This window comes from Chionomys nivalis, chromosome 24 (assembly GCF_950005125.1).
Source record: "Chionomys nivalis chromosome 24, mChiNiv1.1, whole genome shotgun sequence".
Taxonomy (NCBI): domain Eukaryota; kingdom Metazoa; phylum Chordata; class Mammalia; order Rodentia; family Cricetidae; genus Chionomys; species Chionomys nivalis.
The window spans coordinates 18,050,053-18,063,502 of record NC_080109.1 but is presented as its reverse complement, the minus strand read 5'-3'; the positions used below and the strand labels follow the sequence as shown (position 1 = coordinate 18,063,502).

General features: G+C 40.0%; 1 protein-coding gene across 1 annotated transcript; it reads left to right on the top strand.

The window, feature by feature from the left end:
* The first annotated feature begins 1,442 nt into the window (after nucleotides 1-1,442).
* Sucnr1 (succinate receptor 1) lies at nucleotides 1,443-12,081 on the top strand. Its single transcript, XM_057757189.1, has 2 exons — nucleotides 1,443-1,493; nucleotides 11,091-12,081. The coding sequence occupies exons 1-2, from the start codon at nucleotides 1,491-1,493 to the stop codon at nucleotides 12,039-12,041; spliced, it is 954 nt and encodes a 317-aa protein (XP_057613172.1). The 5' UTR covers nucleotides 1,443-1,490; the 3' UTR covers nucleotides 12,042-12,081.
* Nucleotides 12,082-13,450: the final 1,369 nt, after the last annotated feature.

The following is a 13,450-nucleotide window of genomic DNA, read 5'->3' as shown; positions in this document are numbered from 1 at the left end:
AACAGAAGTCATTTCCGGAAAGATGTGTGCTATCCTGGCAGAAATGACAAATGAATTGGCAGATCCAGTGCCAAGGAAATATTTAGCCCCTTGTTTTAAAATTAATAAAAATTTAGAGCAAGTATGTAACCACACCATGTTGTGAAGTCTGTATGCTGGACCTGTGAGGTGGCCCAGCAGCACGACCACAAGCCTGGCCCGACTGGACTGACTGACTCTTGGTCTACCCTCGCCCTCTGTACCTGTGCCCTGTGATCCTGAGTAAGGAAGCACGGTTGAAAAGAACAGTAGCGAGCAGTCTGCTTATCATGTCTGCCCAGTGGCCACGAGGCACGTGGCAGAACGGCAGAGCTCTCTGGTTGCAGTCCTATAAAATAAATGAGAAGTACCAACCACTTTTTCGGGCTATCAGGAAATAGGGCAAAGAAACAGGAAGCTCTGGGGACTCCAGGCACCCACAAAGAGGCAATCACCTTGCCCACTTCGCAACGGTGGTCAAAACTATGAAATTTTTGTGCCTTTTTAGCTTGGAGGAGTCCACAGAAGAGATATCTAAAACGAACCGGCCTGACTGGCTACTCCAAAGTATTTTGTTTCTGAAAACTGTACCTAAAAGTAATCCCTAGCCTTTTCCCTCAGTAAGTAGCAAATGCCTGTGATTACTTCTCAGACCTTAGCGACCTCCTCAGTGTAATCCCTATGATTCGGGTCAAGCAAACCATATGTTTACTTGAATATAAAACTGATGTAGCCCGAGAAAAGGCCAGGTGTGTTTCCTGTCTGAAATGGTGGTTCAGCTCTTCTGGGTGCTATTCAGGGCACCGACTGGGATGTGTCCACTGTCATCTCTTGAGATTGTCATTTTAGATAGTGCCTCTCTCCTTAATCCCTAGCCATCTGATGTACTTTTTTATGTCTCCTGAACTTAAGCACCGAAAATAAAATGGATAGGATCTAAAGTTCTAACAGCCCCTAACACTGGCAGGGTGCATGTTCAGATGCCTTCCAAGGATTTATTTTATAGTTCCCTTAGGATTTCTACGAAGCAGTTTAGTTACTGTATGCTTAACACAGAAGTCACCAAAAATGTGAAAAACAAAGAAAAAAAATGAAATCAGCTATATACTAAACATAAAATGTTTGCTGTTCCTTACTACTTAAATGCGTGCATACACATGGTAAGAAAGAATGTGTCTTGGCTACTTTGGGAGTGTATACAATAATTTCAATTAGAGGGTTCTCAAAATGTCTCTGTTAAAAAGTGTTTCCTGCAAAATGAATCATCGGCTGTGTGTCTTGACTCTTCCAGAGTTCCTCTGCATGACTTGGGGATTTATCTGAATAAATTACCCCTGCCTTTTGAATTATTAATCTTGGCTGCATGATATGCAAATCAGACTGCCCTGGCCATGTCTAGCGACACAGCACTGGGTCAGAAGCTGTCTCCAGCTCCTGGCAGGGTTTCTGTCAAGAGAGAGGCCTTCAGCAGAATGGTAAGGGATTCTACAGCCTCTGCCTCCCCGACATACTAAGGGAGGGCAGGCTTTCTGGTGAGGGTTACTTTTCAAAGTGGCCTGTGACCTGAAGGGTGCTCAGGGAACTACTCTTAAGCAAAGGTGAAGAAGCAAAGGGGCAAGGCTGTCCCATCTGACTGTTGTATCTACTTTCTATGGCTCTAAATGCACTGATTTAATGGCTAAATACTACATCTATTTTACTTTAAGAGGTCTACTGTATTTGATAATGTCTCAAAAAATAATCACAAAGATTTGAATAAATACAAGTATTTACAGAAAGGGGGAACAATCTTTCATCATGAAAAATAATTTAAGATGTAAATTTTAAGAAAAATATAATAGGGTGAATTTCTAATCATTACAAACTTTTAAATTTTGTGTTTACATGTAGCAAAAATGAGTATATTTAAGAGAAGATATACTAAAGGAAATGGTAGGTTGCAGAAGCAATTGCTTTGGAATGTTACTCACCAGAACAGTCTAAACTGTATAATCTACTCTCTAACAATTTAATGAAAAATGTGACTTGATACAAACTAAAATTTTTAATGCTTTGGTGTTATTTGTGGAATATAGAAAAGTAAAGCAATTAGTAAGTACCAAATGCTTGTGTTTTTATACATACAAAGACAGTTCCATTTGCGTTGTTTAGTAATGAAAGTAGCTTGTTGTAATATCTTCCTTACGATGCAACTTTCCAGGGTCAGCTGAAATTTTAATTTCTGTTAAGCTCTCTATAATGATCAAGGATATAGAATAACATCTTTATTAGAATAAGGGGATTTTTATTAATGTCAAATTTCAAAACTTCTAGTAAAGAACACACATTATTTTCACATTTAAGAGTACTGATTTTATAAAAGTGAGTGTTAGCAATTTTCTCATGTGAGTGCACCCAGTTTGTTTGTGGCTTATTAGCTCCAGCAGATGTGATGCGTGGGGGCTAGGAGCTAGCGATTGCACGTCAGTGGTCAATGTGTTTCTTAAAGAAAATGCTGTGCTAATAGTTCACCCGGAGAAGCAACAGCATGTTAGTCAGCACGCCCATTGCCTAAAAACAGAATGGCTTCCGGGAAACGGGAGAGAGGTGAGTAATACTCCACGGGAAATGCCCCCTTGCATTGGGAGTTTTGCTTAAATGAACACACGTTACTTCCATAATTTATATAATTATGTGGTAACAAAAGCATTCTCCTATGTACACAGCACTGAATTTGGAACACAATGTTCTCATGAAGTTAAAGCAACTTACATGTATTGGACAGCTTATCTCTAGAAAACCATACCCTGCTAGTGCTGTGCATATAGAAAGGGATATAAAAATACTAGGACTGATTTGTTTCAAAATTTCCTTGACTTTTGTTATTTGTATTCACTGTATTACACAATTAATTCATACTTTATCCACATACTTTATGTTTTTGTTTAATTATTTCTTGTCCTTTAGGTTATAACTATTCTTTATATATCCTTTAGATTATATATATACGTATCCTTTAGATTATAATTGTCCTTTATATATCCTTTAGATTATATATATATACATATCCTTTAGATTATAATTGTCCTTTATATTATAATTACATTATGTTTCTCTTCCCTTTTCTCCATCTAAACCTTTTTTTTTTGCTTGTTTGTTTTTTGCTTTCATACTCTCTTTCAAATTCATGGCCTCTTTTTTCATTAATTGCTGTCACATGCATATAAATATGTACATGCATATATACACATAAATACAGTCTATTCAGTCCATATAACGTTATTTACAAAACACCTCCTGTAACAAAGGATTTTTTTTTTCAAAACAAAAAATTTCTCAGAGGAAATTGTGGAAGAGGGGCAGGAAGACGGTAAGGTTGTAAGATCAGGGAGCTTCCTGTGAGACTGTGTCTCCTAGTAATGACAGAAGCTGCAGTCACAAATCGCAACAACATGACTGCCCAAACTGAGCTGAACAAGGACATCAACAATAAACATGCTGAAGTGGGGAAAGACCATGAGGTCTCAACCCCAACAAGGAACTACAACCAACTAAGGAATGCAGAGAGTGGGAACAATGGTCTTACCCTGGGAAGAGCAACTGCTTATCCAAAACCACACAGTCAACCTGAAAATAAACACTTTCAAAGTTAGGACGTTGTGGTGGAGGGTGTTTGTTCTTAAAGCAAGATTTGCTCTAGGAAAAGCTATACAAAGGTATGGATTAATAAATGAAAGTAATCAATTAATTTAGCCATTTATTTTCTTTAGTTGGCCCTGGTTTTCTCTGATTTTACTGAACCCTCAGTCTTCCAGCTCTCTGGATTACTAGAAAACAGAATTCTCCATCACTTCACCTTGGCCCCTGACTTGCAGATTGGTAGCTCCTGGCAGCCGGGCATCTAGTTGCCCATGCCTTCATGGATACATTTTCCATTTCATTTGGTGATCCATACAAATTACATAAACCCGTGGCACTTCTTCAGCTTAATGATATCCGGCATAATCAGAGAAAGAGAAAGAGGAAATTCAGAGTAAAATAAATGGGTTTCTTAGCTGAAGGAAACTTTCCTTTGTCTTAATTTTCATTTAATGCATGTACCAATGCTTCAGTATTTCCCACATGACATAAAGATCAGAAACTGAGTCTTGGAGATCTCCAGCAGTAAAGTCTAGACAAACAAGGATTAGTGACAAAAAAAAAAATGGGCAGATAAAGAAAAGGAAAAAGAGTCTGTAATGTTCTAGCAGTCAAGGAGAAAAAAGATATCCACACTAATGGCACTGAGAGCTGCAGCAATGAGTCTAACAGTGAGAAGTGTTTGCCATCTAATGATCCATACATGTTAGCTTTTTAGAAACCCATGTGTCCCCCCTATTTTTTTTTACTTCTTTATGTTTTTGAAAATTTCACACAAGTGCTCTCCTTACATCATTTTCTCCTTTGTCTTCCCCCCATCCAACTTCTCCTGTGTTCTTCCACTCCTCAAAATTTTCTGTAACTGTTGTAACAGACAGGCCTGTATACACATAGAGAGACACATATTTAGTAAATGCATAGTGTATACACAACCCACCATTAAGCCCATCTAGTGCTGCTTGTACACACACATGCTTAGCGGTGATCACTTGGGATTCAATCACATCAGGGGCTCATGTCTAGAGAGAACTGATTTTCCCCTCTCCCAATAGCTGTAGACTGCCACTATCTGCTCATCTAAAGGCAGCTGCTTCTGAAATCTCTCCCGTTCATATGGGCATGTCCACAGGTGTTGTCATTACTTAAGTCTTGTTTAGGCAGCTATTTGGCTGAGGTTTTCTGGATGCAACTTGCCTGCCATGTCTATAAGACATTATTTCATGGTCTACACCTGTTCTGCTAAGTCATTCTGTCCCCATTCCACAAGTTCTCTGAGCCTTAGGTTTAGAAGCTGTAGATGTACTCACTGGGGCTGGGCAACCCATGGTTACTTATTCTTCACATTTAACCAGTTGTGGATATCTGCAATTAGTCTCCATACAGGAAAAAAGAAACTTTTTTTTTTTTTTGGTTTTTCGAGACAGGGTTTCTTTGTGGCTTTGGAGCCTGTCCTGGAACTAGCTCTTGTAGACAAGGCTGGCCTTAAACTCACAGAGATCCGCCTGCCTCTGTCTCCCAAGAGGAACTTGTTTAATAAGAAGTAAGAGTTGTACTTATCTGACTGGATTGATGTATAGGGTTTTTTTGTTTTGTTTTGTTTTGTTTTTGTTTTTTAAGAAAGGGTTCCTCTGTGTGTCTTTGGCTGTCCCGGAACTCACTCTGTACACCAGGCTGACCTCAAACTCAGAGAGATCTGCTTGCCTCTGCCTCCCAAGTCCAGGGTCAATTTTTTAATTTCTTATAATTTAAAAGTTTTATGTTATTGATTATTTCATCCTTTGTTTTATTTTTAAAAGGTAAATAAACACAGACAGACAAACAGACAGACAGATAGACATCAAGATAAACCAAAGGAGAAGTGACACAATAAAAGTGATCTGGAATTTTGCTGATAAGGCTTGAACCGTTAGTATTTTGGTATATATCTTTTCAGATTATTACATGTTTAGCAGCTTCAGATTAAACTCTAATTAAATGTCCTTAAATCTTTAAACCAATTCTAGAAGTTATATATCAAAGTTTGCTTTATACAAATCTATTTATAAATCAGAGGTTTTACTACCACAGTGACTGATTTTGCACATATATATATATATACATATATATATATATATATATATATATATATCCTATTATGCACAGGGTAAGCTTTTATGGGGGAATAGATAATTAGATCTCATTTTGTGGATTTACTATTTCTCTAGCCTTGGAGGAAGTATTTATGAAACTGCTTTATAAACGGACTTCCAGCATTCTCTATTCAGCATGCACTTCCAGACCACATACTCTCTGTTAGCCACTGTGTCGATGTAGAAAATAGATAATGAACAAAACAAACTTTGTAAAAATTGGTAAGACAAAATGTAATACAGTGGGAAAGCATGCAGTGGGGGAACCTAGTTTATTTAGGTTTGGTAGACAGACAGCCATCTCGGGGAACCATCTCTGAAAGGAATACAGATACTAAAAAAGTGTGTGGGTACGGGAGGAAGAGCAGCAGTGCAGAGATTCAGGCAGCCGGGGCTAGCACAGCGGGGCTGCTTTGTGCAGTCAGAGGACAGGAGAGGTGAGCTGCAGCAGAGCAGGCAGGCTGAAGTGGAATGCTGGTGCGGGGCGGGGGTTTGTCACTGAGAATTTGAACTTTAGTCCTTAGAAGGATTCTAACATAGGATAGCAACATGGTCTGATTTTTGAGCTCTGGAGTTTTCAAGAATAGCTACTTTTCAAAAAGGTGAAACGAACAAGAGGCAGAAACTGTGTGAGAATACAACAAAAGAATATATATATATATATATTTGTTCTCTTCCATATACGGTGAGGAACAGCGGCAGAATTGAGAAATACATAGAAATTGAAGTCAACAAAACTTGATATTTAGTTCTTTTTTTTCTTGCTGATTTTTTTATTAATTAATTAATTTAATTATTAAAGATTTCTGCCTCTTCCCCGCCACCACCTCCCATTCCCTCCCCCTCCCCCAATCAAGTCTTCCTTCCTCCTCAGCCCAAAGAGCAAGCAGGTTTCTCTGCCCTGTGGGAGGTCCAAGGACCACCCACCTCCATCCAGGTCTATTAAGGTGAGCATCCAAACTACCTGGGCTCCCACAAAGCCATTACGTGCAATAGGATCAAGAACCCATTGCCATTGTTCTTCAGTTCTCAGTAGTCCTCATTGTCCATTATGTTCAGCGAGACTGGTTTTGTCCCATGCTTTTTCAGTCCCCGGCCAGCTGGCCTTGGTGAGTTCCCGATAGATCATCCCCATTGCCTCAGTGTGTGGGTGCACCCCTCGCCGTCCTGAGTTCCTTGCTCGTGCTCACTCTCCTTCTGCTCCTCCTTTGGATCGTGAGACTTCAGTCCAGGAAACTGAACAGTCAACTACTGAACCACACCTGGGTCAAGGAAGAAATTAAGAAAGAAATTAAAGTCTTCCTTGAATCTAATGAAAACAAAGAGACAACATACTCAAACCTATGGGACAGAATGAAAGCAGTGCTAAGAGGAAAGTTCATAGCACTAAGTGCCCACTTAAAGAAAACGGAGAAAGCATACATTGGGGACTTAACAGCACACCTGAAAGCTCTAGAAAAAAAAGAAGCAGACGCGCCCAGGAGGAGTAGAAGACTGGAAATAATCAAACTGAGGGCAGAAATCAACAAAATAGAAACACAGAAAACAGTCCAAAGAATCAATGAAACAAAAAGTTGGTTCTTGGAGAAAATCAACAAGATTGACAAACCCCTATCCAAACTAATTAAACGACAGAGAGAGAACACGCAAATAAATAAGATATTTAGTTCTTGATGGAGGTAAAATTGCAGCTGACTGTGAGAATATCTGTGGTAAGCATTTGGATAAATGGAAAAAAATATTTCACTGGCAAAGGTGCTTCTAGATCGGCTAAGAAATTAGAATTTCTAAAGTCAGAGACGCCTATGAGAAACCAATCCACAGCAATAGAATAAACCATTGGAATTCATCAGACAAATCTGGGACAGGTTACAAGTGTAGGAGCTGCTTGTAGATAGAGTCATTATAGCTTGAACATGGATACATCACCCAAGACGACCATAGAGGATGAAGTAGGACATCAACGACTCACTGTTGAGCCATGAAAGATGCAGAAAGAAGTCAGGGAGAGGAAAAGAAAGTCGGGATTCTGCCTTGCCACGAAAGGAAAATGAAGGATGTATTCCTAACAATCTTATCGCAGGCTAATGAATCAACTGTTGAAAACTGACCACTGGATTGGAGAATGTGGTGGTTCTTCGAAGAACTCAGGGTTCCAAACCAGATTAGGGAGTGCTAGACAGAAAAATGGGTGCAGATGTCAAAACCCTTGATAAGAGACATTTCTGCAGAAACCAAGCCTGAAGAGGAGGGCAACCTGGGATGCAGGGGAAGGTCTTTAAACCTGTGACAAAATTATTAGATTGATAGATAAGGGTGTTTAAGTGATGGTAGACAAGGCACAGATGGATGGATCCAGAAATGAAACTAGAAAATTGGGGGTGTGACATCAGCAAGTCCACCCTCTAAGGAAGAAGTCTGATAAGGCATGGAGAGAAGGAGTGATCTATGGAGCAGATGGACTGGAGGGTGGGTGGCTCCAGAATGAGCCAATGAAGACTCTCCATCTCTGTGAGCTCAGAGGCAAAGGCAGCTGTCTGATGGTTGTGGTGAGCAGGGTGGAGTAGCTGGAAAGAAGTCTGGAAGCTGAAAAAAACATGAAATTGAGAAACGTGATAAGGGATGCCATTCTCTACAGAGGAATTAAAAGCGAAAACACAAGGCTGGGCTCTCCGGCCGTGTTTGTGGGAGCATCTGACAGCAATGTGTAAGCATGAAGGCCTAAAGTGAATGCCCAGTGCCCATGTTAAAAAGAGGGGTGGGGCATGGACAATTCCAAGTTTGGAGAGGCAGAGACAAGAGGATACCTGATGCTATTTAAACAACTGTTGTAGTTGACTGCTGAGCTTCCAGTGCAGGGAGAAAGCCTGGCTCAAACAGTCAAGTAGTGGGTGAGGAAATATATGCCATCCTCTGGTTTCCACATGTACAAATTATCTGTGTGAACACAGATGCACTCATACACACGCATGCAGACACACCTCATAAGAGCAACGATAAAATACTGACGTTATCTACAAACTTGGGATGTAATTTCACAAATAAAACTCTGACAAAATATCAGAAACCAACTTCAATGAAATCTGAATTTGACAAAAGTAGATATATTTTCTGTGTATCTTTCTCATTGAAAGCTTCGCTGAAATAGGTCAGGGTATTTGTATTTGTAATGAAATAATTCTTTCACTGTAACTAATTTTATTTTCAAGCTTGTTTTCTCTATTAGAAATAATTAAGATCCAATATTTTATAGACTCGACATACTTTCAGATCATTCAAGTCTTTGCAATATTCTAACTCCAATGTAGCCTTATTGCCAGAGAATGAAGACAAGTTATCAAAATATTTGAAGTTTGAATTCGTATTCAGAGGGTCTTACTACTATGTTTTATTCGTTGGTGTGGTGGTTAGTTTTAAAGGCCAATGTGCCATGACCTAGAGTTACCTGGACATAGATTCTCAATGAGAGACTGTCTACATTGAGTTGGTCTGTGGGCATGCTTGTTGTTGGAAATCCAGCTTACCGTGGTCAGTACCATTTCTTAGACAAATGCCTGAGCTGTTAAATAAGTGGAGAAATCCAGCTGAGACAATGAGTACGCATGCGTTCATTTCACTCTACTCTTGACTGCGAATGTCATGTCCTTAGAAGGCTTCCACGCCATGATGGACTGGGAACTGGAACTGTGAGTTACAATAAACTCTCCCTAAGTGACTTTTTGTCAGGGCATTCTATTTCAGCAGCAGACGTGAAACTAGCAACGTTAGGAAGGTGGCCTCCGCAAGGACTAAGTCTCAATAAGGTGCTCTCAAAATTCAGATGCTGGAACCTAATTGTAGGGAATGGTAGAGCTTCTGTGAATGCAGAGGCTTTGCCTTCGTGATGCAGATCATGGCTTTGTAACAGAGGACGAAGGGATCTGATGTGCTCTTGCCCTTGCCGGGAGAATAGCGTGACTCGCCCCCAGACAGTGAATCTGCTTGCACTTTCGTCTTACTTCCCTAACTGTGTGAGGAAGTAAAATAGTTCTATTATTTCTAGATTGCCCATCACAAGATATACTGGTCAAGCCACTGGAATTGACTAAAATAGGGCAATACTGAAGCGTCTCCACTTTAGTGGAATCGTGTCTTAGATGATTCTACTACCATCCCCTACTTCATATTTTTATTAATATTAAGTGAAGCCATCCTTGGAATGTGGTGAACACAATGCATGGTTACACTGTTAGCTTTCAAGACGAGGCCATCATTATTATTTCTACGGTTTTCAGTGTCCTGCTTTAAATCTTAAGGCACTCTATTTTAAGGTGGACTAAGTAATCTGTTCTAAGTTCAATAAAATAAGAAACAGCTGTTTACTATGAACAACCAGCTAAAAACTATTTAAAAAGACAACAGTATCCAACAACCCTATTCCCTTTCCTGGGTTAGAGCTCAATTCAGTCTTACTCAGCAGAATGTATAAGGATCTGGGTTTGACCCTGAAGATACAAAGATGAGCTGGAGTCCTCTTGGTGCTTATTTGGTCGCTTTCTCTTACCTGTTTTTAAGCCCACTTTTCATTTCTATGCTGAGTTCTGGCGCATGTTGCTCCTGCGTCTGGAAACAACTCTTCTTCAGGTAGAGATCTGGTTCTTATTCCCCAGACAGCGAGCGACACTCCATCCTTAAACTAGCTCACATTTTCATTGTGCTTACTATTTGTTTGTGCACAGTTGTGCATGAGCGTGCACATGTGTACATAAGCAGGTATAGGTGTGGAGGTGAGAGACCAAAACTTCACGAGTCATTTTTCTTCTTCCAACATTTTAATTATTACCTGCTTTTGTTCATATCTCTAATATAGCATCCTGTATATTTTTCCCTGCTTCTTCCTATGGAAATCATCCATTGCCTCTCATTAGCCACTCTGCTGTCTTCTTTGCCATCACACCCAGTGATAAGGATGCAATTTGAAGATGCTCAATGAAGCCTTGATGAAATAATATAGTCATATAATCATATAATGTATGTGTTTGCACATAATATACTAATGTGTATGAACATGTGTTTTTTTTTTTTTTTTTTTAGACAGGGTCTCACTGAATAATCTTGGCTAGTATGAAACTCCCTATGTAGACTAGGTTGTCCAGAAACTCATAAAGACCTGCTTGCCTCTGCTTTCCCAGCCCTGGTATTAAAGGCATACCTCATCATACATGACTAATGTATGTATTCTTCATCAGCTCTCCACAGTTAAATGTTAGGTTGTTCAATTACTGTTCCACCATTTGTCCTTGGTCACAGTCTAGTGCTGAATCTTGTATTTCCTTTCTGCTTTAGTCACAGAACACATCTTGTCAGAACTGGCTGACTGCAGAGAGCATCTTGAAAAAGTACTACCTCTCCACATTTTACGGGATTGAGTTCATGGTCGGGATGCTTGGGAACATCACAGTGGTGTTCGGCTACCTCTTCTGCCTGAAGAACTGGAACAGCAGCAACGTGTATCTCTTTAACCTTTCCATCTCCGACTTTGCTTTCCTGTGCACGCTTCCCATGCTGATAAGGAGCTACGCCAATGAGAACTGGATCTATGGAGATGTTCTCTGCATAGGCAACCGCTATGTGCTTCATGCCAACCTGTACACCAGCATCCTCTTCCTCACTTTTATCAGCATCGATAGATACCTGCTCATGAAGCACCCTTTCCGAGAACACATTCTGCAAAAGAAGGAGTTTGCCGTTTTAATCTCTTTAGCTGTCTGGGTCCTGGTGACCTTAGAAGTCCTACCCATATTCCCTTTCATCAACGAAGAAAAGACAGACAAGGACACCAGCTGCAGAGACTATGCAAGCTCTGGAACTCCTAAGTACAGCCTCATTTACAGCCTGTGCCTGACTTTGTTGGGCTTCCTCATTCCTCTCGCTGTGATGTGCTTCTTCTATTACAAGATGGTAGCCTTCCTAAAGAGGAGGAGCCAGCAGCAGGTGACTGCTGTGCCCCTGGACAAGCCTCTGCGCCTGGTGGTCCTGGCAGTGGCCATCTTCTCTGTACTCTTCACACCCTACCATATCATGCGCAATGTGAGGATCGCCTCGCGCCTGGATAGCTGGCCAGAGGGATGTTCAAAGGAAGTCATCAACTCCTTATACATTGTGACCCGGCCTCTGGCTTTTCTGAACAGTGCCATCAACCCCATCTTCTACTTTCTCATGGGAGACCACTTCAGAGAGATGCTGATTAATAAACTGAGACAGTACTTCAAGTCTCTTACGTCCTTCAGGTCATGAGCTGCTGCCGGGCTTCACTCAGCCACATTGCTCTGCAGCTGAGTAAGCACCAAGTAAACCACAGTCTCCAGGGTTTAGCTCCCTGCCACACACAATGCTGGAGTAGAAACTGTGCCTGGACACCCAACTATTTTGGTTGAATAGGTGCATATATACCAGAAAAACAACTATCTGTCCTTCTTTCGGGTTGTACTCAAAATATGGGAAAATATGCATTAAAAAGTATTGATACTTTCACCTAAGAACTGAAGAAGGTGAACTAATGGTGTCAATGCTTGGGCACTTAAGAACCAAAACCTCGGAACTTTTAATAACTTTTCTATCAGTGTAAAAGGAATAAAAGATATATGATAGATAGATAGATAGATAGATAGATAGATAGATAGATAGATAGAAAGATTATCATGCTGCATGCATTGCATAATTGGCCAAGTTGATAAACATGTTTAGGAAATATTCTCTGCTATTTTTATTCTTGCAATATAAAAACATTATGTGAAAAATAAATAGAACTCAATATACACCATTAACTGTAATTTTTAGAAGTTATTTTCTTGAAAAATGTAAATAACAGCAAATCTTAGTAAAGAAATCTAATTAGTTTTTCTATACTGATCATGAACTGTAATTTATCATTAATGTACCAATCCTTTTCTTTTAGATGGGCTGTAACAAATAAGGATTTTAGTTTAGGTTAGTGGGATGTAAAATGTTCAACAATGGGTATGTTCTAATTTGACTCTCACAAAATTTGTCCATGATGAAAGTCCATAGTAAATTTACTCAAATATTGAAGACACATGTAATGAACAGATTCAGAAATTCCACCATTATAGAACTCTACATATGTTGGAAACTCACAGCAAAATAAAGCACACCAAAATGAGTTCACTGTTTCTCTGACGAGCATGCTGTCTGGAATTTTTGATGTCACAATCCGATGTCCAGAACACAGAAATATAGTAAAAGTCCCCATCACTTCCATCGTCCTGAAGCAAAGAACTTTAAAACACATTATTGGGGCCGGAGCATAGCATGAAGAGCACTTGCTACTCTTGCAAAGATTTCAGTTCAGTTCCCAACACCCAACACTGAGCAGCTCCCAGCTCCCTGTAACTCCAGCTCCGTGGGAGCCAATGCCACATTCTGTGTTCCTTGAGCACCCGCCTACACTTGCTTCACATACAAACAAACAGGCACACATACTCAATAAATACATCTATCAAAGAAAACAAAATGATTAATTTCAGAACCTCGCAAACAAGTGGCAAGGGACTATCCATTCCCTGTTCATTGGGTAGTTTCCTTGAACGTAGCCCGTGCGAAATGTCTGAGAGTTATTTTGCAAAGAACAGGAATGTCAGTCAGAGAGCGGTTCTCTCTTCTTGGGTTTATGCTCCCTTTGGCTT